The following is a 22,240-nucleotide window of genomic DNA, read 5'->3' as shown; positions in this document are numbered from 1 at the left end:
TCTCTTAACGTGTGGACTCAAACTCTCCCTTAATAAGTGAGAATATGAAAGGTGAATGTTGAAGACAAGACTCGAACTTAATACCATGTTAAATCAGTAGTTGTTATGAAAACTTAATTAAACTAATAAAAAATAATGAATTTGATCATTTAATTAATATTCTACTAATGCAACTACCAAGTAATATGTACAAACAATAACTTTTTTTTTTTTTTTTTAATGGAAATCTGAAGATTTCATTGATTAAAGATCACGAGCATAAAACACTTATAGAGTAGAGCAAAAAGCTCTTACTGGACAAAGCATAAAACTTTGCAAAGTCATAACCACATGCTATGAGGTTACAAAATCATAGATACAAACAAAAATTCTTATAATTAAGTGCTATCTATGACTTCAATCTTTTGCTAATTCATGTACAAATACAGTTAAAGAGTAGATATGCTCTAAGCAAATTAGATCTAAGACATAGGTAGCCAAATTTTCTAACAAAATTTATTTAAACTGACCATGAGAGATAACCCCTCACACCGAACTATTCAGGCCATGAGAAATAACCCCTCACACCTAATTATTCTCCTCCTTCATGAGGGCAGAATGAGAAAGAAGAAACCTCTTATTCAAAACAAAAAACACAAATAAATAACCAGCGACCAATAGCAATGGTTGGGGATAAGATGAATAACATAATACGGTAAAAGGTGGACGGACGCATAGTGGAGAGGCCGAAGTTGTTGATCTAGTCGGAGAACACCTACAAACATAAAGAAAAAAACAAAAAAACAAAAAACAAAAGGGAAGCGAAGGGTAGAAGCAGAGAGTATAAGGGAAAGGGGAGAGGAGGAGGGAGCTGCTCCCTCCTCATCTCAAAACTGTTTTTTTTTTTTTTTAGAAGGCAAGTCTAAGTTTTCCATGAGAAAAATAAATGGTAAAATTAAACCTGAATCATTGAAAAAAGTACTGTAACTTTTTTTTTATAGCTCCGAAGCCAAAGTCTTCTTTAAGTAGTTGGAAACGCCACATATATATAAATTATTAAGGCAAATATGTCATCTTAACATAACTACTGGCAACTGTGAAAAATCTTGTTACAAAAAGCACATCTAATTAAAGCAACTTTGTAAGTTTTAAAGTCATCAATTTATCACGGCTATAAATTTCACTTTTGATTAATAATTAAGACTTTGTGCTCGATTATCTGTTTGATATAATATGGCCTTTCAAAGTTGTATTAGATAGTTTGTTGAGATTTTTCTTTAATGAATTAAATTGAAGAAGAAAAATTACAAAAGAGAGGGCTGAAAATGCAGCCCCAAGCCAAACCACAAGGTGCTAAACGGCACCTAAACATCAGGCCAACAGTCAACAAAATACAAACCCAAACAAGAGCTAAATCCAGCTCCAAGTGGTCCTATAGCTCTAGCAGCCATCTATTAAAAATTCAAAAGCGATGTTCCTTTGTTTTGCAGGTACCCACCATTCAATCCGGCTGTGCGTAAATTTGCGTCAACATTTTGTTGTGCATACACTTGTGAGGTTTGTGTCCCATATTGAGAAAGTATAAAAAATAAAAATAGTTAATATATATATAAGTGAACATAAACCCATTAGCTTAAGCTTTTGAGCTAGAAGTAGTGTTCTAATATGTATATTAATTTACTCTTATTTGACTCCTGTTGGTATACGTTTCTCTCCCCAACGCATTTATCATGCAAGAGGGACTAATTTTTTTTCAAGAATATTAATAGGCAAGTAAAGAAGGGTGATTTACCTACTTTGTTGACATCATATAACGTTATAGTCAACATAATAGAGAATATTCTTACATGCTAGCAAAACCTTACTCTTTCAAATACTAATAGCATGTTAATTACTAAAACTTACCGTATTTTGAATCAAATGTAATTTAATTGATATATATTTCCATTACTTAACAATTTATCCAATTTACAAATAACCCAATACCGGGCAAGGAACTGCTCTGATTAAGCTGTTCGGAGTTTATCTATGCATGAGAGAGAGAGAGAGAGAGAGAGAGAGAGCCTCACTATTTGCTGAAATTGGCAAAAGAGGTATATATACTAAAATCCATCATTAGAGACCACACGTACGGCGTATTTGGCAAGAAGTTTAGTTAAAATTTGAAATTAATTAGTCCATATACTCTTGAAGCGATTTGACTCTTTTGTTTGATAGTTTTAGCATTTTTCTTCGAGCACGTAATTGGTAGGTGGAAGCATATACCTTTCTTCAAGGATACATAATTTTTTAGATGCCAATTGCCATTGCTTTGATTCAAACCCAACTACCATATATAAAGGCATTTAGGAAGAAAATGCATAGACAAAGGACCTCTCTACTTTGACATTATAATATCCGGCGAGGGAATAAACCATTGGGTACGTAAAGAAAGCACACAAAAAGTCATTCTAATTGTGCCCATAGTTTACACTACGTTCGGCACCTGCCCTTTACTTTTTAAAGCAAGAATGGTCCAAATGGTCCAAATGGACCAAACACAACTTAATTTCCTTGTACCCTTTGAATATGAAATTCCCTCCTTTTCTTTAGGTCATGAGAAATAGAGAGAGAGAGAGCCTCATATTCGATAAGGGGTCCACCTACCATTCGGGCGAGTGTACTCTAGTTAATTTAGACAGGACCCCACTTTGATCTCACCGCTCCCCAATTGTAATTTACCTTTTAATTATAGTCACTTATTTTTAATTACTTGAATGATTCATCCCACGTCTACTTGAATTAAAACACGACTTATTCTTGAAGTTAGAAACAAATGGCTGAGTAATTGATTACCGCCCAAGTGACGGCTATGTGGCTATGCACATAGTGCGATAATGGTTTGGGAATGAATCCCATGCTATGCACATTCAGTACTCTCGTATCCGAATTAAATAGACTTGATGTGTGGGCCGTGTGAGCTTGCAAACCCACAACCAAACACCTACAATTTTTTTTTTTTTTTTTTTTTTTTGTACCAAACTCGAGAATTGTAGGAAATCTAAATCCAAAAAAAAGAAAGCACAAGTCATTGAAATGATGCCCATAGTTTTACACCACGTTGTTCACCTGCTGTTTAAAAGCAAATGAACAAGACACAACTTTCCTTTGTACCCTTTGAATGGATCTCTATTTGAGACTTTTTTTTTTTTTTTTCTCTCTCTTACTTTGGGCGCCGTATGTTTGAACAGAAAAACCTTTGAACATGTTCTATTTCCTCTTTCCGTCCACGAATTTCTCATTAAGACAACGCCATGCATGGAGAAATTCTCCACTTCTTGATTCATTCTAACTCCACCAACGCACGAGTTGGCCAAGCAGCAGGGAAAAAGTTAAATCACACGGGTAAAAGTACACCCTGTCTTCCCATTTTATCAATCGGTCAATTTTGGGCCGACATTTTTTGGTTCTTTTTTGGCCAAAACAACCAAGAGACGTACGTTCAAAGGTTTGATGTTGAAGTTTCCTACAAATTTAAAACTTTCGGGTTAGTCAAGGTTGAGAAAAAATGCCAACTGGCTTTGCCTTTTCTCCCCAACAATTTTCAAAACAAAGCATTAAATAGAATTAAAGACAGTAAAGGAAATAACGTCACAATAAGTTGAAAACCGGGTGCAAATTAAGCAAAGAAGAAAAAGTTCTTACACATTAGATATAGACACCCCCAAAAATAATAAAATAATCAAAATATTAGATATAGGATTAGACTCATATAGTCATATTATTTATCATGGCATATATGTTAATTTTTCGTTGTTCAACTAGAATTTTAAGTTTGATGGAAAAAAAAATTATAAAAAAATGGAGGTAATAATTTAATTTTAGGGAAAAATATAAATTCAGTCCTTATGGTTTACATGATTTGCAATTAACTCCTTGTGGTATCAAAATGAACTCAAAGGTCTCTGAGGTATGCCAAAAAAATAATGTAGTCCCTATGGTCAAATTTCGTTCACTGATTTAACAGATTCTAATAACGTAAAACATTAGAGCCAATATAATTGTGATACTTGTCCTATTTAAGTCAGTGTCATATTAAGAGAATTTGTTAAATTAGTAGACATAATTTGATTGTAGAGACTAAATTATATTTTTGGCATACCTCAGGGACCTTTGAGTTTATTTTGATACTACATGGAGTTAATTGTAAATCAAGTAAATCATAAGGACTAATTTTACATTTTTTCCTTAATTTTAAAAGGGTTATAAAAATAGTCTCATCGTGGTTTCACCCCTATTTAGAAGGCGCAGGCCATCAATAAAGTAACCTTCCTATGCACTAGGCACTCTATTATGTGACGATAAAAATTATTATTAAATATTATATGTATTTTTATTTAATAATAATTTTTACTATAACCGTAAGAAGTATGAATACTTAAAATATCTGTATCAGTCTTCTTAAAAGTTTGGCAACATATTTGAATGAAACAAAGTGTCATACAAGGAAGAATGGAAGCTAGGAAAATGATTCACATAAACTTCATATTTTCTTGGATAATGATGGAGACCACTCGTGTCATCATCAGAAACCTTATCATTTGTGCCCACAAAACCCAAATTTACAGCAATTTTTCTAATTGGCTGAGCTTTTGGGTACTCAAGAAATTCATACATGTTTGAAAAAAATATATATATAAATATATATTACAACATTTTAAGGAATAAAAAGACCGTTTATCTCAATTTTACTGGGGAAGTCTTGTCTTGTTGATTTGAACAAAACACATCCACATACACCTGTACCAATGAAGTTCATTTCCAGGCTATGATTGTTAGGCTTTTGAACAAGAAAACTCAAATTGAATAATAAACTTAGGTCAATTCTAGACAAATTTTTCTTTCTAATTGGGTTAAAAAAATTCATCTGACACATGTTTATATACATCGTTTGATGCATCAAGGGCCAGACTATATTAATTTTAAAAAAGAAAAAAACATAAAATGCTTGTTTTTTCCTACTAAATATGGAATAATTTATGTTTATTCCTAAATTAGTAATATTTAAGTAGAAAGTCAAAAAGAAAAAAGTAAAAAGTAAAAATTAAAAATTAAAAACATGGTTGCTGCCTATAATCCAGGTATAAGTTCCACCAGTGAGAACAAAAGAAGGAAGAGAAAATGAGAAAATGAAAATGATAATAGATTAATAGCTAAGAGCCTCCAAAAAGTCAAAGCAAGAGACTCGGTCCCACGGGTGGACAGTCAAGATGGGTTCGCGGGCAGATCTGAAACGTGGTGTATCATGTCATGCAACGTGGGCCCCAGGAGAGACTAGGCTACTGCCACACCCGGTCCCCAGTCATACACAGAGAGAGAGAGCCGGGCCGTCAAATTCGTTGACTTGGCTTGCCAATGTGTCCTTCTTTGCTCTCTTTTTCTTTTCCCTCACGTGGAACGCGCCGCACCATTCGGGACGGTGGATTCATCTCGCTCCCTTTGATTTGTGAATGGGTCAAACTCTTTCTTGACGAAATGTAGACGAAACCTCACCCTACCCCACCCCCTCACCCTCCTCTCCCCGGGTCGGCTACCGAGTTTTTGGTTCGGGTTGACCCTGATCTGGACCCCCATAATATTTCCCTTTTTTCTTTTTCTTTTTTTTCTTTTACTCTTATTCTTGATAATTGTATATAATTTAGATCATATACATTTTTTCAAAACTAATTAATTAAAATTTATTATCTTTATCCACCAATATTAATTTATCATTTTTTTTGTATTTAAAAAACAATAATCAAAATAATTGGAAATAAAATTCATATCATGCATATGTTAAGTTCTAATAATTATTTAGATTTAATAATAACTAGAATGCATTTTTTTCTCCTGTATAATTAATAATGCATTGTTTTTTGGGGATGTGGAATGTATTTTAAAATCATTTTTGAGCCAAAAAAATGTTTTCCAACTCAAACGCGGAGCAAGTTGTTGGGTAGTACATGAGAAATGGGCAAAACCCATGGAAAAAGCGGAAGTCAAAGTGGGCCCCAGTGCCATCTGGCATACCTGACGCACCATCTGACGTTACATAACCAATCCCATCAAATTCCCCATCCCCTTTGGTCTACGTTCCAAACCCTTTTTATAGACGAGCCCATTGCACCGGAGAAAGACTTCACAGACTTCAACCCTCTCACCCCCTCTCTCTGCTTCTCTCTCTCTCTCTGTCTCTGCGACACACTTTCTTTTCTACATCTCTCCCTCTCTCTCTTTCTCTCTGCATCTCCAACTTTCTTGCTTTTATGGACAAAGGATGGGGTCTCACCCTTGACTCAGCTGACTCCCCCGGCAGCTTTCTCCGCAACAAGATTAACAAGCGCAGCCACGACATGATGTTCCAGGGTATTCAGTTCCCGGTGGCTTTTGGCCGGAGGGAAGAGCAGGCCGCTCCTCCACCCTCAGATGACAACCGGGTCGCCGTCGGCGAGGTTGACTTCTTCGCCGATAAGGGCAGGTCAGCTGGCCGCGATCAGGATCATGATGATATTCACGGTTCCAAGACCATCAGAGTCAGTGTCAAGAAGGAGAATTCTCATGGTGAAGAGGCTCCAAGGCCTGGTTTGGATGTCAACGTAAGCACCCAGATCGAATGATAGTAATTTTTTCTTTTTTTTATTTATTTAATTATCTGCTTAATTTTGTTTATTTGTCTAAATATAGACTGGGTTGCACCTTCTTACTGCTAATACCGGAAGTGATCAATCAACGGTGGATGATGGGATTTCATCGGACGCTGAAGACAAGCGAGCAAAGAGTGAGGTAATTAAAAATTATCAATATTACTTAATGAATATTATTCAAGATAATAAAAAATTTATTTTCTGGGTTTATTATTTTCAAAGATTTCCCATTAATTAAATTAATGGACTTCACATGTTTCAGCTGGCACAGTTACAAATGGAGTTCCAACGTATGAATTCGGAAAACCAAAGGTTGAGGGACATGCTTGGTCAGGTAACCAACAATTACAGTGTCCTGCAGATGCATCTTGTGGCGTTCATGCAACAGCAACAGAATCAAGGAGCCGCCGATACCACACAAGACCATGAGGTAATTAATTAATTATTACTCAAAACAGCTTTGTAGCTATTATCATATAACGAAGTAGTTAAAAGTTATGTTGGTATGTGGTGATAATCAGGTTGTTGAAGGTAAATCTGAAGAGAGAAAACATGGGATTAATGGAGTAGTTGTGCCAAGACAATTTATGGATCTGGGCCCTGGTGGCCCAGTTGATCAGACAGACGAGGTGTCTCATTCTTCATCGGAAGATAGAACCATTTCGGGATCGCCTAGGAACGTCGACAAGCACGAGGTTGTCCGGGAAGGTAAAAGGGTTGGTCGGGAAGAGAGCCCGGAGTCAGAATCACAAGGTTGGAATTCTAACAAGATTCCCAAATTGAATCCCTCCAAGCCTGCAGCTGTTGACCAATCCGCAGAAGCCACGATGAGGAAAGCCCGTGTCTCCGTTCGTGCCCGGTCAGAAGCTCCCATGGTACTTACGGCGCTAATATTATCAGTCGTTTACAAAAGTTAATAAAATGGGTCCCTTTTTTTTTTTTTTTGTGAAATTAATTAATATGATTTGGATAATTTACACAGATCTCTGATGGTTGCCAATGGCGAAAATATGGACAAAAGATGGCAAAAGGAAACCCATGTCCCCGGGCATATTATCGGTGTACTATGGCCGTTGGTTGTCCAGTCCGCAAACAAGTATGTTTTATTTCTTGTTTTCTTAAAACATAAATTAAACAAATGATTAAATTCATCTATTTTATCAAGTTAAGCTTTTGAGATTAATACGAATTATGGGAAATGATTTGCAGGTTCAACGTTGTGCGGAGGACCGATCAATTCTGATAACAACATATGAAGGAAACCATAATCATCCGCTTCCACCAGCTGCAATGGCGATGGCGTCAACGACAGCTGCAGCGGCTAGCATGCTGCTGTCGGGGTCCATGTCAAGCGCCGACGGGATAATGAACCCGAACTTGCTCGCCAGAGCGATTCTTCCTTGCTCATCAAGCATGGCGACAATCTCAGCATCAGCACCGTTTCCAACCGTGACACTGGACCTTACACACTCCCCGAACCCGTTGCAGTTTCAAAGAACCCCTTCACAATTCCCGGTCCAGTTCTCCGGCCAACCGCAGAGCTTCGGGTCAATGCCAACCCCACCACTGCCGGCCCAGGTGTTCAGTCAAGCACTTTATAACCAGTCCAAATTCGCTGGCCTTCAGCTTTCTCAAGACATGGGGCCTTCCCAATTAGCCCACCATGCACCCCACCAACCATCACACCAACCCCAGCAACAGCAGCCCTCATTGGCCGACACGGTGAGCGCCGCCACAGCCGCCATCACCGCCGATCCAAACTTCACCGCCGCTCTGGCCGCCGCCATCTCATCCATCATCAGCGGAGCTCATCCAAACAATAACACCACCAACACCAGCAGCCCCAACATGACCACGAGCAACACCAACAGGAATTAGAAAAGTCGGGTCGGATCATTTTGTCTGTCATTAATTTTTCCTTTTTTTGTGGGATAAGATTGTGATTACATGCATGTTCATAATTTTTGTCCTTGTTGGGGGGAAGGTTAGATCGAGCTCAAGATGTTCATTATTTCTTATTGTTTCACTATGAATAATTCCATTCAAATTTCTCAGTAAATACAAAAAAAAAAAAAAAAAAAGATATTTAGCTTATTATATCTTTATTGAATTTTGTTTTCTTATTACGTTGTTATCTATGAACCAATATTGGTAAAGAGAAAGACAAAAGAGAGAATAATATCAAGGTTTCTTGACATATTCGTGAACTTTCTAGTCAAGAAATCCGGCCGACGCTGTTTGACACGTAAAGGAAGGGGCATTAATAATAAGATAGAGACACCATAAAGGCTCAATTTTTCTCATTATTTTTTATTTTTTATTTTTTTAAAAAAAATCATTTTTATGAAAAAAAATATCATTTAAAAAATAAAAAAATAAAAAACCACATAGAATGTTATTGTTTTATTTTTTTTTTTGTTTTTTATTTTTTTTTTAAAAAGAATTTGACCAAAATGATGTAAAAAAATTATACCTTTATCATTTATCTAATAATAAACGGGAAATACGAGAGCGGGGGAAGAGTTGGGAGAGGGACTTCGAGGCAAGTGCGTCGTGTATAGGTCAACTTGATACAGCTCTAAAGAAAACGTTTGGTGGTGGTTGGTTCGTGGGAACGTGAGGTGCTAAATTTCAATTGGACAACTCGGATACGTTTTGGACTTTTCTGCGCATGCGCTTGATTGATTGACATCACGTTATGTTTTGCCGTCCAATCCAATCATGTGAGTGATATTCAAAGAAGAAAAAAGAAAGAAAATCGTAGCAAAGCTTGTGTGGGAGTCGCATACCGTACATTATCCACCGTACAAGGAGCCAAACCCATCGAGTGGGAGATAGAAAAAAAGTCACTTGTCTTTTTTATGACAGCACGTGGCTGCATTGGAACAGCGAGACTAATCTCATCGTATTCAGCTATGTTTGGCAAGGGAAAGTCTCGCACCGTACTTGGAACGATACTGTTTCAGCTACAATGCAGGACTGACACATGGCCGACTTTTTCTGTTTTTCAGCTTAAATTTTTTTTTTTTTTTAAGCAAAATATTAATTAAACAAAAAAAAGGAGGCAGGAAAACGCTGGGATGGTTCCAGCCACCCCATCTTTCCCCTCTGTTTTCTTTTTTTTAAAAAAAAAAATTAAAAAAACTGGCCAAATGTCAACCCCGCACTGTAGCTGGAACAGTGCCATTCCAACTACAGTGCAGGGCTTTCCTTTGCCAAACGTAGCTTTCGTTTCCCTGTTTTCCTAGCAATTCTCTTCTCTTACCATGCAGAAATTTCTGATGAATTCCATGGAAATTTCAGAGATCTGGTTTGTTGAATTTGCTTTTGGAAAAGTAAAAAGTATGATAATTGTCAATGGGCAATGCACGTATTAATTTGAAGAGACTGATCAATAGCGGATAGTTCAAGCTACAATGACTAGTCGGGGAAAGTTCTCTTTTAAATTATATTGGAAGAAATTTTTTTAATTTGGCATATTAAATTGACTTATTGTTGAGAATCCACTTGTAAGATTTTTGTCCTATATTAAAAAAGTATAAAAAATATGAGTGGTTCATATATTTAAATGGACTTAATCCAATTAATTTAGGCTTTTGGAGCTAAAAGTGATATTTTTTTTTAATCGAAATTGTGTCATAATATGTATATTAATTTACTCTTATTTAACTCTCCCTGGTGTTTCTCTCTGCAACAATTGATATCAGAGCAGCTAATATGAGAGTGAGGAGAGATTTATTGTACATACACTTGTAAGGTTTGTGTCTCACATTGAGAAAGTATAAAAAAATAAGAATAATTAATATACCTAAGTAGATATAAGCCCATTAGCTTAGGCTTTTGGGCTAAAAGTGGTATCCTAATATGTATATTAATTTATGGGATAATTACATTTTCCCCCATCAACTACAACGTGACCCGACCCCATGAATTACCATTTTGTGCTCAAAACCCCTTTTTCATCAGGGCCCCTTCCATCAGTTAAATGCGTTAATTCAGACGGTCTGCCCGTCACTTTGCCTCTATGAACTACAATTCATTATCATTTTGCCCTCATAAATTACAATGCATTGTCACTTTGTCTCCATGAACTACAATTCAACTTTGCCCCCATGAATTACAACGCATTGTCACTTTGACCGTCTGAGTTGTTGGATGGTCTTAGATCTATCTCAACCTCAAAAGCTAGCTCAAGAGGTGAGGCTTTCCGTCACACTTATAAATTGACTACCAGCCCCTTCTACAACCGATGTGCGATAACCCCAACAATCTCTCCCTCACACATCGGGCCTTGGGTTGGAGCAGTGACAACCCGTTTCTCTCGTGAACTGTTGGGCTGAGACTTGTTGGTAAACCTGGGCTCTGATACCAGTGTTGGATAGTTTTGGGCGTATCTCAACCCCAAAAGCTAGCTCAAGATGTAAGGCTTTCCCTCACACTTATAAACTGACTATCAGCCCTTTCTACAACCGATGTGGGATAACCCCAACATGAGTTAACGCCTTTGACTAACGGAAGGGAGTTTTGAGCACAAAATAGTAGTTCATAGGGGTCAGGTATCATAGTTTGTAGTTCATGAGGACAAAGTGAAAATGCGTTGTAGTTCATAGGAAAAAAGGTAATTACCTCTTAATTTACTCTTATTTGACTCCCCTTGATGTTTCTCTCCCAACACTTCTAAATAACAAAAACAATTTTCAAACTCGGAATTTTAGCTTTATACCATATTAAATCATCACTTGTTGCTCAATACCATATTAAATTATTATTTATTCCAAAAAATTAAACAGATAAGAAATGATAAATTTAGTCATTTAATTTAGTAAAAAAAAAGAAAAAAAAGTTTATTATTCATTTTAAAGAAAAACTTTGTCTAAATTAATTTGAGGGTTAAAACTTAAAATACACAGAATTTTTTTTTATTATTATTATTTTTAATTTTTTAGAGAGCTATCATTACGTAAAGTAAAAAATAAAACCTTAAAAGCTGGGGCTCTTGGGGGGTCCGGCCCTGCTCCCACTGACCCCTGGTGCAGTAACAAATGTTGGGTAGGCTTAAACAAGGGTAGGTCAACCAAATTTTTTTTCTTTTTTTTTTTTTTTTTTTTTTTTTGGGGAGGGTTGGCTTTAGTTTGCTATTTATTTTACTTTTATGTTAAGTTGTTTTAAGAAAGAGAATAATGGATCATGCTGGTTATGAATAATTAATCTCAAAGTCACCTCAAAATTAATGAGGTCTAACTTTTAAGATAGCTTAGATTTTTAATAATCCATCATCCTTATTAATTATTCTCTCTCTTTAATTAAGTTTTGAGCCAATTTGTTTTTTTTTTTTAAAAAAAAAAATTTAAAATTGAGATGGATGGATGCTTATCACTAAACAGAATCCCAAATCCACCTCAAAATAGAGTGCTCATAACTTAGCTTGCTTAGGTATTTGATAAATCAGACTTCAGGCTTCTAGGGCTCGGGTATATACGGGAAGTTTCCTCATATAGTTTTGTAAAAGTTAACTGAGATGTTGCTGCATTTGGGCAAAGCAAAACAGAAAGATGAGAATAGGTATTATAGCTGCCAGTGCTAGAGATAGAACCCTTGGGAAACAAAAGTAGTTAGGTCGATAGAACCCATGATCATTCATAAAAAGAAACCAAACACTTTCTCAAACCCAAAGAAATAGTCATTTACAAGAAATTTGGGCCGATTAATGCGAATTAAACTGTGTGAAACTAAAATGGACTCGAATGTTGTTGTTGTGGTTTTATAATGTTGTAGACACTTTTGTATTTGGAGTTGGTTTCTCCTTTTTGACGACTACTGTACTGATCGTAAAAATGACAGTGTCTCTCCTTCAACAAATTTTTTTTTTTTGGCGGTTGTTGCAGTTTTTAAGTAGGTTACTTTCGGCCTATTTTAGAAACCGCACTGTGCAGCCCAATTCTTAGATTTTTTTGCCCAATAGACAAATGACTAAGCCATTCTTTGGACCATTTGCTATTGTAACGACATAGATTTTAAAACTATTATTTAAATAATATTAAATAGATTAAAAATATAATTGATAAATTAGAATGATGATATATAGATTAATGATATTAAATAACTATTTAGTGTTAATGGTATATTACATTGATTTTTGACCTCTTATGTATATTACTTTAATTCTAAAGATTTAGCTTCACTAATATGTTTATGGGCATAATTAAACCCAATTTAGTAAATAAATTATTTATATTGGCGTTTAGTGAAGTCATAAATTAATTTGAAGTTTTTCAGTTTTTAGCCTAAAAACCATGCAGTGTCTTAATTTTTATACTGTCTAAATGAGATTAAAATTGTTAAAGAAAGATACCAAGGCTAGCCACCTTTGTTGAAAGCTTAAAGTCTTCTAGTAATGAGAGTTATAGGAAATATCATGATTATAATAATTTAATAAGGCAAGTGGCCAAGTGGGAATGCAAATAGTTAAAGCCTAAGTTGAATCGGAAACTTTGTATAGGCCAAAAATAGACTCAAACGAACTCGGATGAAGTCAAACCAAGAATATAAAATGTTTGTTTCAGAGTCTTCTATGTACTCCCAAAATTTCATGTCAATCGAAGTACGTTTGGACATTGAAAAATGGGTTGGGATACACTGTCCTTATTTTGGACGTAAATACTAATTGGTATAGAGCATGAAATATGGACTAGGTTCATTCTTTTGGTTAAATACATCTCAACCCTTAGATCAAATGTGTAAAAATAAATCATAACCATTCATTCTCTTATAAATAGAGCCTAAAGGTAAAGTCACTTTCACTTGAGTTTTTTATTTACAATCTTAGAACAAGTAAAATTGTTTGCTCCTTCTTTCATTTTATTTTTTAGTTCTAGTCAAATACCATATAACTTAGATATTTCTTGTAGTATTAAAGTGTTCTTATTTTTCTAAACTAGCTACCTAGAGAAGATTTGGTGGAGTTTTACTTCTAAGGATTATTGGGTAAGTGTTTCTTGTATAAATATCATGATTTATTGCTTGTATCATTTGTTCTCATTTAATTGTTTAAAGACCCAATAAGCGTATAATGTAAAATAAAGTAATAGATACAAGTGAATTAATAATGAGGAGTTAGTGGACAAAATCAATTAAGGGCTTATGATATTATCTATATATTATTTACTTTACAGCTTTTACATTCAGTCATTTATTTTATTGTCATTTAAATTTTAATTCATATTTTTGGCGGTTATCCCCGAAATATGAATTCAGTATTTACATTAAGTCATTTCTTTTATTGTCATTTAAATTTTAATTCATATTTTTTGCGGTCATCCCCGGAATATGAATTAAGTATTTACATTCAGTCATTTCTTCTATTGTCATTTAAATTTAAATTTATATTTTTGGCGGTCATCCCCGGAATATGAATTCAATATTTACATTCAATCATTTCTTTTATTGTCATATAAATTTTGATTTATACTTTGGTAGGTACAGACCATTGGTCTCATCTCCGAAATATGAGTCATGCTTTATATATATTATTTATAATACTAGTTTGTATTTAGTGATATTGGCCATTAGCCTCGTCACCAAAAATGAATGCAGGCATAAAGCTAGTTATAAACGACTATCTTAGATTAATATAATAAAATGAGTAAGTAAAAATGAAGTGACGGATAATAAATAAATATAAAAAGATGAAGGTCTTTAAACAATGATATTATTGGAGAATGAACTAAGTATTGTTTGTATGTATGTATTTATATGCGGAAGTGGAGCAGAATACTACACTAAGGAGTGTAAGTATGGATATACTTACTGAGTATTAGCTTTGTTTTATTGTTATAGGAATTCTTATTTTGTCTTATTAATATAATTTTGCAATACAACTGCTGCATAATGTGTCTAATAAAATGGGCTGATAAGATAGCCACCTTAAGAGCAAGCTGGGTGGATTGCCGCTAGGAAGTGTCGGTATCTTAGTGGATGGGGGTATATAACCGTCCAACAGGCCTAATATATAACTAAGCTGAGGCAGTGTAGTTGTCAGCACCAAACAGGTAAACCTCTAAAGTGTGAGGGACATAACGGACGTAAGCGGGCTAAGAGCTCATGACAATAGGGCTGAAGAAAGATTATCATAAAACACAAACTAATCTGTCATTACGCTGCATTCACAACTCATTCATTATTATATATTTTAGTCTTTAATCTTACTTATTCAAATTAGTCTTTTTAGTCTTTATCTCTAGGAAAATAGACTACTCACTTGTTTGCTTATGTAAATATGATAACGTCATCTTTACATAGATCTTGATTCAGGAATAGAAAGTGAGGACGATGGTCCTTTTATTGGTTTTAATGGTTGATAAACCATCTACTGCAGGATTGATGCTTATTCTATGGAGTAAGACTCATTTATGTTAATCGCTTTTATTACGTATGGTGATGTGTGTGAACTTAATAAATATTACTATATTAATTTAGGTGCCATCTGTGGCATATATTTGGTATACCTAGTGTGTACATATGTTGTAATGAAAACCATGTTTCTATTTTATATCACCTCGAAGTATTTCAATCAGTTCAATTATGTTGTGTAAGTTATTCTTAGGTCATAGAAAAATAAATAAAAAATATACATATTCCGTTGTATGATTGTATTTTCTAAAGTTGCAGCGTCACGACTTCAATATTTGCTATCTCAAATATCAGGGCGTTATAGCTATTTATTGTTCTTAATTTTTGCATTATATTTTGGTTTGGGTATATATGTTGTTGGGAGCATAGCACTCCCTCTTTGATTTTTTGTTTCCATGCATAGTTCCATTGCTGCTAGACCTTCATAGCCACCAGCTACGTGTGGCTTAGATGCACCCGCCATAGCCGCCAAAACATATCCTTTATGATCTCTGGCACTGGCAGCTAATGCCTATTCTCATCTTCTGTTTTGCTTTGCCCACATGCAGCAACATCTCAATTAACTTTTACAAAACTATATGAGGAAACTTCCCATATATATACGTGAGCCCCAGGCCCCAGGAGCCTGAAGTCTGATTTATCAAATGCCTAAGAGCATTTTCAGCAGCGTTTTTGTCATTTTCTTTACGTGAAGGATTTAAACTACTTTTTGCTTCCCTATGTCAAAATACACCCCAATACTTTCCTTAATCATTTTTTATATCATTAAAATATTTATTTTTTTAATTATATTATATATATATATGAGAGGAGAGATGAGAGAGAATTGTGAGACATGAGAGGAGAGAGGAGAGAAAATCATTTTTTATCTTATTTTAACAATCACAAGGATTGCAATAGTAGAATTCAAAGCATTAGGTTTCACTGTAACAATCCTAATGTTTAGGGTTTGTTTAGGGAGTCTGCTGTGAGATTTTTTTGTAATTTTTTGAACATATTTCTTAAACTTAAGAAACAAACTCCCTTATAAGGAGTTTGCTAGAAATGGTCAAAGCAAGTTAAGTTATGAGCACTCTTTTTGAGGTGTATTTGAGATTCTGTTTAGTGATGAGCCTCATCCAGCCATCTAAATTTTAAATTATTTATAAAAAAAAAAAAGTACGAATTGGCTCAAAACTTTATTAAAGAGAGAATAATAAGGAAGATGGATTATTCAAAATCTTTAATTAGCTATCTTAAAAGTTAGATCTCATTAATTTTGAGGTGACTTTGAGATTAATTATTCATAACCAGCACGATCCATTATTCTCTTTCTTAAAACAACTTAACATAAAAGTAAAATAAATAGCAAAATAAAGCCAACCCTCCAAAAAAAAAAAAAAAAAAAAAAAAAAAAATTGGTTGGTTCGACCTACCCTTGTTAAAGCCTACCCAACGAGGCCCAATTACTTCCCAAAAAAGACTTGATGCCCAGTGTCTGAATAGTTGGGCACTTGCCTGGCGGAATTGGTCATGCCCACTTACCAGTTACCAACAAACGATATGTATGTACCCTTTCAAAATCGACGTTCATGACAGCCCATTTTATTTTATAGATTAACGTGTCTCCTTCTTCAAACGTGTGACTTGGTGGCTAATTTTGATACAAAATGATAAGAAACCTTTAGATAAAACTCAAGTTTCAAAATCGGGCTTGTAAAGAAAACTCAAAAACTCATATGCACAAAATTAAAATTGGACTTAACCATGTAATTAGTCATGACTTAAAGATCGTATAACACTTTTTACGTAGGGTTGGTTCTCAATACTTTTTGCCCATCAAAGAAGAAAAACACGTTTTGCTTATTACCTGTGTCCTAGCTTGGAGGAGCTTAATTCTCATTCTTGCAGTGGAGGAGTACCTTTGAGTTGGACTACCTTGAACCAACTCGATCTTCTGATCGATCGATCAATATCCAAAGCTATTGATCGCCTTGCTTCTCGGCAACATCTTCATCTCAATCATTTTGCCCAACTCTGGTACCATATTTTAAGACCAAACCCCAACCCTACCATGCATTATTTGATAATTGGATTCTTGTCTTTGAGGAATGGTACCATATGAGGCTGCCTTGTAGTGGGTCATCATCCACATTATTCTTTTCAATTTTCTATATTATTTTAATTTTCTTTTCGTTTCTTTTTCTAATGTTCAATAAAATAAAAACAATAATAATGTTGTATCATGTAACATTACTTATAAAAGAAAGCAAGAATCTCTTCAATTCCTCCAATCATTTTCCTTCGTTGTAGAGTGTAATTTTTTATTTTTTATTTTTTTTTGACCTTTGTTGAATGCTTAAAGTCTTCAATGAGGGTTATAAGAAATATCATGATTATAATAATTTAATAAGGCAAGTGGCCAAGTGGGAATGTATATAGTTAAAGCCTAAGTTGAACCGGAAAATTTTGTACATGCCAAAAATAGACTCAAACAAACTCGGATGAAGTCGAACCAAAAATATAAAATGTTTGTTTCGGAGTCTTCTATCTACTCTCCAAATTTCATGTCAATCAGAGTATGTTTGGACATTGAAAAATGGATTGGGATACACTGCCCTCATTTTAGACGAAAATACTAATTGGTATAGAGCATGAAATATAGACTAGGTTCATTCTTTTGGTTAAATACATCTCAACCCTTAGATCAAATGTGTAAAAATAAATCATAACCATTCATTCTCTTATAAATAGAGCCTAAAGCTAAAGTCACTTTCACTTGAGCTTTTTATTTACAATCTTAGAATAAGTAAAATTGTTTGCTCCTCCTTTCATTTTATTTTTTAGTTCTAGTCAAATACCATATAGCTTAGATCTTTCTTGTAGTGTTCAAGTGTTCTTATTTTTCTAAATTAGCTGCCTAGAGAAGATTTGGTGGAGTTTTACTTCTAAGGATTATTGGGTAAGTGTTTCTTCTATAAATATCATGATTTATTGCTTGTATCATTTGTTCTCATTTAGTTGTTTAAAGTCCCAATAAGCGTATAATGTAAAATAAAGTAATAGATACAAGTGAATTAATAATAATGAGTTAGTGGACAAAATCAATTAAGGGCTTATGATATTATCTATATATTATTTACTTTACAGCTTTTACATTCAGTCATTTATTTTATTGTCATTTAAATTTTAATTCATATTTTTGGCGGTTATCCTCGGAATATAAATTCAGTATTTACATTAAGTCATTTCTTTTATTGTCATTTAAATTTTAATTCATATTTTTGGCGGTCATCCCCGGAATATGAATTCAGTATTTACATTCAGTCATTTCTTTTATTGTCATTTAAATTTTGATTCATACTTTGGTAGGTACGGACCATTGGTCTCATCTCCGAAATATGAGTCATGCTTTATATATATTATTTATAATACTAGTTTGTATTTAGTGATACTAGTCATTAGCCTCGTCACCAAAAATAAATTCAGGCATAAAGCTAGTTATAAGTGACTATCTTAGATTAATATAATAAAATGAGAAAGTAAAGATGAAGTGACGGATAATAAATAAATATACAAAGATGATGGTCTTTAAACAATGATATTATTGGAAAATGAACTAAGTATTGTTTGTATGTATGTATTTATATGCAGAAGTGGAGCAGAATACTACACTAAGGAGTGTAAGTATGGATATACTTACTGAGTACTAGCTTTGTTTTATTGTTATATGAATTCTTATTTTGTCTTATTAATATAATTTTGCAGTATAACTGCTGTATAATGTGTCTAATAAAATGAGTTGATAAGATAGCCACCTTAAGAACAAGCTGGGTGGATTGCCGCGAGGAACTGTCGGTATCTTAGTGGATGGGGGTATATAACCGTCCAACAGGCCTAATATATAACTAAGTTGGGGCGGTGTAGTTGCCAGCACCAAATAGGTAAACCTCTAAAGTGTGAGGGACATAACGGACGTAAGCGGGCTAAGAGCTCATGACAAGAGATCTGAAGAAAGATTATCATAAAACACAAACTAATCTATCATTACGCTGCATTTACAACTCATTCATTATTATATATTTTAGTCTTTAATCTTACTTGTTCAAATTAGTCTTTTTAGTCTTTATCTCTAGGAAAATAAATTACTCACTTGTTTGCCTATGTAAATATGATAACGGCATCTTTACATAGATCTTGACGCAGGAATAGAAAGTAAGGACGATGGTCCTTTTACTGGTTTTGATGGTTGATAAACAATCTACTGCAGGATTGATGCTTACTCTATGGAGCAAAACTCATTTATGTTAATCTCTTTTATTACGTATGGTGATGTGTGTGAACTTAATAAATATTACTATATTAATTTAGGTGTCGTGTGTGGTATATATTTGGTACATCTAGTGTGTACATATGTTGTAATGAAAACCATGTTTCTATTTTTTATCACCTCGAAGTATTTCAATCAACTCAAATGTGTTGTGTAAGTTATTCTAGGTTATAGAAAATATATATATATATATATATATACATACTTTGCTATAAGATTGTATTTTCTAAAATTGCAGCGTCGCGACTTCGATATTTGCTAGCTCAAATATCGGGACGTTACAGCTATTTATTGTTCTTAATTTTTACATTATATTTTGGTTTGGGTATATATGTTTTTGGGAGCCTAGCACTCCCTCTTTGATTTTTTGTTTCCATGCATAGTTCCATTGCTGCTAGACCTTCATAGCCACCAGCTACGTGTGGCTTAGATATATGCACCCGCCATAGCCGCCAAAACATATCCTTTATGATCTCTGGCACTGGCAGCTAATGCCTATTCTCATCTTCTGTTTTGCTTTGCCCACATGCAGCAACATCTCAATTAACTTTTACAAAACTATACGAGGAAACTTCCCATTTATATACGTGAGCCCCAGCCCCGAGCCCCAGCCCCAGGAGCCTGAAGTCTGATTTATCAAATACCTAAGAGCATTTTCAGCAGTTTTTTTTGTTATTTTCTTTACATTAAGGATTTAAACTACTTTTTGCTTCCCTACGTCAAAATGCACTCCAATACTTTCCTTAATCATTCTCTATATCATTAAAATATTTGTTTTTTTAATTATATTATATAAATGAGAGGAGAGATGAGAGAGAATTGTGAGACATGAGAGGAGAGAGGAGAGAGAATCATTTTTTATTTTATTTTAACAATCTTAAGGATTGCAATAGTGGAACCCAAAACATTGGGTTTCACTGTAACAATCCTAATGTTTAGGGTTTATTTAGAGAGTCTGTTGTGAAATTTTTTTGCAATTTTTTGAACATATTTCTTAAACTTAAGGAACAAACTCCCTTATAAGGAGTTTGCTAGAAATGTTCTAAGCGAGCTAAGTTATGAGCACTCTTTTTGAGGTGTATTTGGGATTCTGTTTAGTGATGAGCCTCATCCAGCCCTCTCAATTTTAAATTATTGAGAAAATTACAGTTTACCTCCCCAAAGTTGATAACGTTTTTCAATTCGAACATCAAAATTTCAATTTTTGCAATTCACCCCCACAAAGTTTCAATTCTTTTCAATTTGACCAATATTATTCCAAAATTTTCATATTGCCCCTGATTTTTATTTTATTTTTTATGAAAAAACATTGGGGGTGCAAAAATGGCCAGATGGCCAACCCAAATTTTTTTTAAATTTTTTTTTTTTTTTTTATAAAAAATAAAAAAATAAAACATAGGGGCAATATGGAAAGTTTTGGATGCAATTGGCCAAATTGCAAAAATTTGGAACTTTGTGGGGGTGGATTGCAAAAATTAAAACTTTGGTGTTCGAATTGAAAAACGCTGTCAACTTTAAGGGAATAAACTGGAATTTTTCCTAAATTATTTATAAAAATAAAAATAAAAGTAGGAATTGGCTCAAAACTTTATTAAAGAGAGAATAATAAGGATGATGGATTATTCAAAATCTTTAATTAGCTATCTTAAAAGTTAGTTCTCATTAATTTTGAGGTGACTTTGAGATTAATTTTTCATAACCAGCATGATCCATTATTCTCTTTCTTAAAACAACTTAACATAAAAGTAAAATAAATAGCAAAATAAAGCGAACCCTCCAATAAAAAAAAAGAAAAAAGAAAAAAAAAAAAGAGGTCGGTTCGACCTACTCTTGTTAAAGCCTACCCAACGAGGCCCAATTACTTCCCAAAAAAGACTTGATGCCCAGTGTCTAAGTAGTTGGGCACTTGCCTGGCGGAATTGGTCATGCCCACTTACCAGTTACCAACAAACGATATGTATGTACGCTTTTAAAATCGATGTTCGTGACAGTCCATTTTATTTTATAGATTAACTTGTCTCCTTCCTTCAACGTGTGACTTGGTGGCTAATTTTGATACGAAACCTTTAGATAAAACTCACGTTTAAATATCGGGCTCGTAAAGAAAACTCAAAAACTCATATGCACAAAATTAAAATTGGACTTAACCATGTAATTAGTCATGACTTAAAGATTGTTACACTTTTTACGTAGGGTGGTTCTCAATACTTTTTGCCCATCAAAGAAGAAAAACACGTTTTGCTTATTACCTGTGTCCTAGCTTGGAGGAGCTTAATTCTCATTCTTGCAGTGGAGGAGTACCTTTGAGTTGGACTACCATGAACCAACTCGATCTTCTGATCGATCGATCAATATCTAAAGCTAGGGGTGAAATTTAAAACCGCCTAACCGCAACCGCTAACCGTTAACCGCTATAACCGTTAACCGCTAACCGCCTAACCGCCTAACCGCTTTGAAAGCGGTTAGTAAAAACCGCTAACCGCCTAGGCGGTTGCGGTTAGCGGTTAGTAGGTTTTGGAAATCCGCTAACCGCTAACCGCTACCCGCTAACCGCTTTTTTTTAAATATAATATATATTTATATATTATATATATATAATAACAATAAGTTGTGAGTTTATGAACTTTTTTTGGTTGATTGAAATGAGCCTCAAGCTTCAAGTTTAACCATATATGTTGGTTTTTTTGGTTGCTTGTGAGTTTATGAATTTGTTTGTGTTTTATTTTATTTCTATGTGTGAGTTTATGAACTTGCTTGTGAGTTTATGTATAAGACTACAAGTGAAGTGATGATTTTGTTGTAATTTTATTTGTATATTATATGATGTGTAGATTTGTAGAAGGTGGCCAACAAGATTTTGGTATATAGCAATTTTTAATGC

At 34.2% G+C, this 22,240-nt stretch overlaps 1 protein-coding gene across 1 annotated transcript; it reads left to right on the top strand.

The window, feature by feature from the left end:
• Positions 1-6,128: 6,128 nt before the first annotated feature.
• On the top strand, positions 6,129-8,738 carry LOC132172322 (probable WRKY transcription factor 31). Its single transcript, XM_059583800.1, has 6 exons — positions 6,129-6,593; positions 6,682-6,780; positions 6,904-7,071; positions 7,163-7,516; positions 7,624-7,737; positions 7,851-8,738. The coding sequence occupies exons 1-6, from the start codon at positions 6,264-6,266 to the stop codon at positions 8,517-8,519; spliced, it is 1,734 nt and encodes a 577-aa protein (XP_059439783.1). The 5' UTR covers positions 6,129-6,263; the 3' UTR covers positions 8,520-8,738.
• Positions 8,739-22,240: the final 13,502 nt, after the last annotated feature.

Source organism: Corylus avellana, chromosome ca2 (genome assembly GCF_901000735.1).
Source record: "Corylus avellana chromosome ca2, CavTom2PMs-1.0".
NCBI lineage: Eukaryota > Viridiplantae > Streptophyta > Magnoliopsida > Fagales > Betulaceae > Corylus > Corylus avellana.
Note: the sequence above shows the minus strand (reverse complement) of the source record. Positions and strands in the feature narration are given on the sequence as shown.

Coding starts and splice junctions, on each gene's coding strand:
- LOC132172322 (XM_059583800.1), top strand. CDS start 6,264: ATGGACAAAGGATGGGGTCTCACCCTTGACTCAGCTGACTCCCCCGGC. Junction 7,072..7,162: donor ATACCACACAAGACCATGAG/GTAATTAATTAA, acceptor GGTGATAATCAG/GTTGTTGAAGGTAAATCTGA. Junction 7,517..7,623: donor CCCGGTCAGAAGCTCCCATG/GTACTTACGGCG, acceptor TAATTTACACAG/ATCTCTGATGGTTGCCAATG.